The 6,523-nt window shown below is 30.0% G+C and overlaps 1 protein-coding gene across 2 annotated transcripts; it reads right to left on the bottom strand.

The window, feature by feature from the left end:
* Window positions 1-641: 641 nt before the first annotated feature.
* On the bottom strand, window positions 642-6,507 carry LOC134712431 (uncharacterized). 2 transcript variants are annotated; one of them, XM_063573975.1, is made up of 7 exons: window positions 6,447-6,507; window positions 5,192-5,233; window positions 4,751-4,820; window positions 3,642-3,776; window positions 2,825-2,875; window positions 1,813-1,948; window positions 642-1,243 (listed from the first exon to the last, which is right to left on the bottom strand). In XM_063573975.1, the coding sequence occupies exons 3-7, from the start codon at window positions 4,811-4,813 to the stop codon at window positions 1,122-1,124; spliced, it is 507 nt and encodes a 168-aa protein (XP_063430045.1). In that variant the 5' UTR covers window positions 4,814-4,820; window positions 5,192-5,233; window positions 6,447-6,507; the 3' UTR covers window positions 642-1,121. The 2 variants fall into 2 exon arrangements, with proteins under 2 accessions (XP_063430045.1, XP_063430038.1); XM_063573968.1 differs by lacking the exon at window positions 6,447-6,507 and adding an exon at window positions 5,619-5,727.
* Between the last annotated feature and the right edge of the window lie 16 nt (window positions 6,508-6,523).

Raw genomic sequence — 6,523 nt, 5'->3', positions numbered from 1 at the left:
TTTTTTCTCGTCAATTAAGTCGTCATTGTAAACAGGGTTTAGGAGTTTCAGCATTTTGAAAAGTGCAATGTATATACATGTGTGAGTAAAATCAGATTCCAATATGAGATAATATGCCTATTTTTGTTATACAAATTGCTTTAAGTTACATCATTGATTATCAAATTCGTTGTGATTCACATGAAAATCAACACAAAAAAAACCCCAAAAATATAAAAAAGAAGATGTGGTATGATTGCCAATGAGACAACTATCCACAAAAGACCAAAATGACACAAACATTAACAACTATAGGTCACCGTACGGCCTATAAACAATGAGCAAAGCCCATATCGCATAGTCAGCTATAACAGGCCCCGATAAGACAATATAATGAATTCAAACGAGAAAACTAACGGCCTTATTTATGCACAAAAAAAAAGTCTGCTTTTTGCGCGCTCAAAATGTTTCATTTGTTTTTTTGGGGTGCTTTGTTTTCTGATCTGAACTTTTTATGCTATACACAGTTCTAGAATCTATCAAACAGTTTTGTATATCATATAATTTGTAAAAAAATCGTTCATACAGATTTTGCATTTTCTGTAAGTTTAAATACTCCTTCTAACTCGTTGTATTTGTCAAATAAAAGTGAACTTATATAATCATTGTTTAGTATTTATTTGTTAAAGGTCAGAATTACAGTTTGAATTAATCATTCGCTTTACAAATGAGAGGTTCAGCTAGCTATAAAAGCAGGTTTAAGGAGCCATACAAATGAGAGGTTTCGATAGGTAGGAAACCAAATGTAATCAATCATTTTCTACATCATTTGATTTAAAAACTTTGTTTTAATATTCCTCTGAGTTTTGTATTTTTGTTATTCCTTTTTTCCTGAGGAAGGTTTTAACTTGCTATAACATTTGAGAAAATATCTTATTCATTTTAAACAAACGCAATAAATCTTTAAAAAAAGTTTTTTTGATATAACTAACAATGAAACCGTGACAAACACACTTTCAAATATATAACATAATTAACCATACACAAGTGTCTAAAGAATCTTTATATAAAACAGAAAAAAAAGAAAAGTTCCGATAATACAAAAGTACTGAATGTATGAAGAGGCACTCCTATTTTCCAAATCAATAACATCTAATGGTTCTGTACCAGCAGATGTAACAGTAGTATTTGTTCCACCATCTCCTTCTGCAACATCGACCAATGTAGTAATAATAATAACATGCTCTTTTTTGAATGCCGTGTTCTGCAAGTATAAGAAAAATATATCCTAAACATTCATGATATATTGCAAATGTAGCAGTATATTTAACATTGCAGTAAAGTTCTAGAATTTGCAAGCCACAAGACCAGTCTCACTCAATTTCATCAATATAATCAAAGTATGAACAACCGTTATACAAGTGATAAGTTTAGCTAGCTTTAAAAGCAAGCTTACCTATCAATTTTGCAGGAAAATGCCTGTTTCAATTGGAATAGGACAGTTGTTTTCCATTCGTGATTTTAGTTGATAAAGTATAAAGTTTGATTTGTAAGTTTTAGGGAGCTCCCCTATTTGAATTTACCTAGGAGTTGTTTTTTGTTATTATTTGTTATAGTCAATGTGTATTAAGCTGATGCTACTATATTGTATCTAAACACTCCAAGTCCAGCGAACAATTTTAATTTTTTTTGGCGGGACTGCACGATGGAATAGTTGTTTGTCACACATGTGTTGCAAATATATTATGCATTGACGGAGAATGTGCAGCAACTTCATTTCTTGGGAAACTATTACATGAAGTAGTCTATTAAATTGAAACAAAAAAAGAATACCTGCGTTACAATGAACAGCCTTAACATAAGCAATATCTAAATCTCCACATTCTTCTTTGATTTCTGCTTTGGTGTCATTGGGGATGCTTTCGTCATCTTCAAAAGCTTGATGGCATGTTTTATCGTCTGAAGGGTCCTGTAAAGGCAATTCAGTGAACGATTTAAATTATATATATTTAGCATCTTCTCACATGATATAAAATCAGAGTTTCTTATTCCATTTCAGATAATTTTGAAAACTAACATTGTAGGGTTTAGATAGTCTTAAAATGTCTTTATATATATAGCATGGGTTCGAATCCCGGCGAGGGAAGAACCAAAAATTTGCGAAAGCAAATTTACAGATCTAACATTGTTGGGTTGATGTTTAGACGAGTTGTATATACATTATGTACACAGCCATGTATCACCATCATTGATGGCGATCCCTTGGATACATCTGTTGTAGGGTTGTCACTGACTCAGACGTACTTATGAATATAATTATTTTCTGTGACTGTATCTTACATTAATTTGTAGGATCCTTTACTATAGATAATTTAGCTGATCTGTAACAATAACATCTTCATGCCTTATATATCATGTACTGTAGTACGCCGCTAGATTAAAACTGACGTGGAAAGGTAACATATGGCCACCGAAAGCTCTTTTTTTGAGAGCCCAGGTGGTCGTGTGGTCTAGCGGGACGGCTGCAGTGCAGGCGATTTAGTGTCAAGATATCACAGTAGCATGGGTTCGAATCCCGGCGCGGGAAGAACCAAAAATTTGCGAAAGCAAATTTACAGATCTAACATTGTTGGGTTGATGTTTAGACGAGTTGTATATATATATATATTTACTATTTATAACAAAAACTCCGGTTGAAAATCAGTTACATAAATGTCACCATTGAATAATCAAAGAATTGCCATGCACAGTTCTGTAATAAACTGAAAGGATTTAATTATGCGAATCCTTGTTTGGGCAGTTTCATTTCCATTCAAAACATTTGTTGACATTTATTTACATTTACCTCATAAAACTGAACATTGCAGGTTCCGTTGTACTTGATGATTGAATACTCCTAAAACAAACAAAGGAAAATGAATCAGAATGCTTGATATCAGTGATCATTTTAACATTATTTCAAAAGACATCAATGAAAGAAGATTATAAGCTATGTCGTCTAAAAGTTGACAAACAAATTTTTTTTAAGTATATGTAGCTACAGTGTTCACGTATGTTTTTTCATAAAATTGAAATGAAGAATGAGTATTGAGAATATAATTTTTTGCATGTGTATCCTTAGTTTTAATATTTCATTACATGAGGGTGAAATAGTAGTAAACTATAAATAGCTTTGATACATTAAGGTTAAGGTATGATAGAAGCTATCATGGTGAAAAGTAGTAAGGTAGCCAGTTGGAATTAAACGATTTTTTTTTATTTTTTATAAGAGATAAAGATATATCAGTTACATTGGTATAATTGAAGTGCAAACATCTGGTTCTATGAACTTGAAAAGTTTACTAATGATGCATAATTCAGGATTTTTTGTAGCTTCGATATATTTGTAGATTTTTAAATATAGACATATTTGCATAAAACAGTCGCTTGTGGGTGCAGAAATTCTACAGAAAAAAATTCAACAGAAAAATAGTAGTTAGGTCATTTGAATCTGCATCTCTGCCTCGGCGACAGTTTTGTTTTTTAAATTAAATCATGGGCAAGGATTTCATCGAAAAGAGTAATTGGAGTTTACTTTTTTAAGTTCAGTCCTGTTATGATTGATATTTTTTTTTGAAAATATATAAAACAAAAATTATTTGATAAATAAAAAGTCATCTTACTTTGTTTTCACTGGTAATTTCGTCTGCCACAATAACACCATCTTTCTTGATTATTGCAATATCTGTTTTGCCAATTTGAACATCAATGACGTCATATTCCCCACCTTTATTGTCTTTCAATACGTTTTCTGATACCTTAAAAATGACATCTTAATTAGTTACTGTTCAATTTTTTCATTCGTTTTCAAACATAAACATGTATATGTTATATATACATTAAATGAAAGAGTTTTTGAAATGAATGTCTGACCTTAATTTTGCATCAATATGATCAATAAAGTTAAAAGTAGTATCCCGGTGTTTAAAAGTCATAAATCGCCTGATGACAGTTTATGTTCTATAATTGATTTCAATGTAACAATTGAAGATGTACGTGTGAATTTACATTCTCTCAAATTAGTTTGAATTTTCTTTGGAGTTCAATATGTTTTTGTGATTTTTTTTTTTATTGAATACACAAGAATTTATATATGATAAAGCCCACACTCGGGTGTGGCTTTAGCTGGCCCCTTTACAAACATATACTCAAGTTCAGTGAAAAATGAAGTAAAATATAAAAAAAATCATACGAGACTAACACCGTGCAAGAGGCTCCTGACTTAGGATAGGCGAAAAAAATAAAGCGGGGTTGTACGTATTTTGTTAGATCTCATCCCTCCCCCTACGCATGAAGCCATTGTAAAATAAACACACACAGCAATATGCACATTAAAACTCATTTCAAAAGAAGTTTCTGGTGTCAGAATACAGAATAAAAGAAAATGATACAAAAATCAACAAAGGACTACTAGAAGGTCAAGATCTCTATCAATATGATTGTAGGATATCTATTCATCCTATAAATTTGAAGCACAATCCGATCCGTTGTAAAATCGTTAAATGTATGAGATTAATACAACCTGAATCAGCCAAGAACTGATTACAATAATTATAAATTATCGTTGATAATTTCAACGAGATAGATTTTTCGCAATTTAGCTGCTAAGGTATCGCTATATTGCCTTGGACGAAGTTGATGTTTTCATTGACAACGGTACGTGCGCCCTTAGTTTTGTTTTATTGCTAGTACTTTTAAATAACATTCAACTACAATATCAAAAACTTATTACCTTGGATGCTTCAAACATACTGGCACTCAACAAAATGAACGATAAAACTGTCCATCTATACATTTTCTTACTACAAAAGACATTTGTTGATAAAGTAATATCAATATTTTCTAAATGTAATTCACTTAAAACAATTGACTTTTGCCTATCATTGCGATTTTTGAAATATATATTGCTGACCATTATTGTGATGTACAAAATATATATTAATTCGATCTATGAATTCACATATTGCATCGAATTTAAGTTACTTGAACCTTCTGTATATGTAATTTACAAATAATCTTTGTATTTTAATGTAGGATTGATTGCTTTTAACTAAATAATGTATTTATTAACATACTTGGTTGATGTGTAAATACATATATTATCGAAGTATAACCAATATATTAATTAATAAATGTACTTAAATAAAAACAAAAGTAAAAATAAATAACTTACAATTTTGAATTAACAGCTGTTCTTATTTATGGTTTAAATGACCTGTAAATTTGAAAAAAAATATGTTTAAGATGAAACGAGCGTTCACATACATAGTATAACATTTTTTTGAAAAGAATTTAATAACCTCTCTTCAGTTTACACAAGGACACTTTAAATGCTATTGTATAACTTACTTCACACCAATCCCAGATACTTTTGATATAATAAGCTAGAGTTTATTTGCTGATTCCAGCTAATATAATGTTTTGTTCTTCATGAGTCAGTCGCCTTAATTCCGAATGCACTTTGACTTTATCATGTTACCCTCTGAAGTCATGACTAATTGATAATTAATTAAATCATTTAGGAATGCAAAAACTCTATTACAAAAGAAATCGGACAATTTTTAACCAAAATTAATGTATAAAATATTTGATTAAAATACCTAAACATGTGGCGCCATTTTTTGTCTTAACTGCTGCGTGTTAGAGTGGTAGTGTTTATATGCAAGGATCACAAATGTAGAAACTAAATTCTCAGGTTAAGATATATAAGCCAATAATATAAAGGTAATAGTTCTATTATTAAGTTAAAACGTTATACTGTTTTGTTTTAAAGAAATGAAAAAAATCAATAAATTACGAGAAGCTAAATTTGATCAAATATATGTAGCAAATAGAATACTTTGGCCTTATTCTTGTATTTTTACACAATAATGCAACATATAATATTATATATATTCAAAAATGTCTTCATAGTTTCGCAAATCATATAAAGTAAGTAAATTCAAATTAAAATTAAATTAAGCTTTTCTGCATTTATGATGCAATATTTAAGGATTTGGCACAATAATAGTTCTCTTTCATTTATTTAAAATACTAAACAAATATTTGTATGTCTCTTTTATTAACATTTTGACAAACATAATTATAAATGATTCTATAAGGCTGGATAACAATGCACTATTTCAACGAGTTCTATGTATGTAAAGACATGAACAGTACAAACCTTTGTTTGAAACCCGTATTTAAATATGGCGGGAACCTGTCGTCTGCTACATTCTTTCAAAAGCTGTTTGGCATTGTCAAACAATGTTATAGTTCACAAACATTTACAAATACTACCTTATTTTAATGTCGACTGATGAATGCTTTTCAAAAACTTAAGCATGAAGTATACAATGACATTTAATTGACCTAATCGATCAAAAACATCGCTGAAACAAAAAACTATTTTTTAGATAATTAATCTATATAATTTTGATATAACGTACCTTTTCTTGCCTTTGCTTGATGTCTGCAGATTATATCTGCAGCCTTATATAGTCACCTTCATGTGTTCCTTGTTGTA

Source organism: Mytilus trossulus, chromosome 1, assembly GCF_036588685.1.
Source record: "Mytilus trossulus isolate FHL-02 chromosome 1, PNRI_Mtr1.1.1.hap1, whole genome shotgun sequence".
NCBI lineage: Eukaryota > Metazoa > Mollusca > Bivalvia > Mytilida > Mytilidae > Mytilus > Mytilus trossulus.
Note: the sequence above shows the minus strand (reverse complement) of the source record. Positions and strands in the feature narration are given on the sequence as shown.

Coding starts and splice junctions, on each gene's coding strand:
- LOC134712431 (XM_063573975.1), bottom strand. CDS start 4,813: ATGTATAGATGGACAGTTTTATCGTTCATTTTGTTGAGTGCCAGTATG. Junction 2,876..3,641: donor AAATTACCAGTGAAAACAAA/GTAAGATGACTT, acceptor TGTTTGTTTTAG/GAGTATTCAATCATCAAGTA. Junction 1,949..2,824: donor GCAATGTTCAGTTTTATGAG/GTAAATGTAAAT, acceptor TTGCCTTTACAG/GACCCTTCAGACGATAAAAC.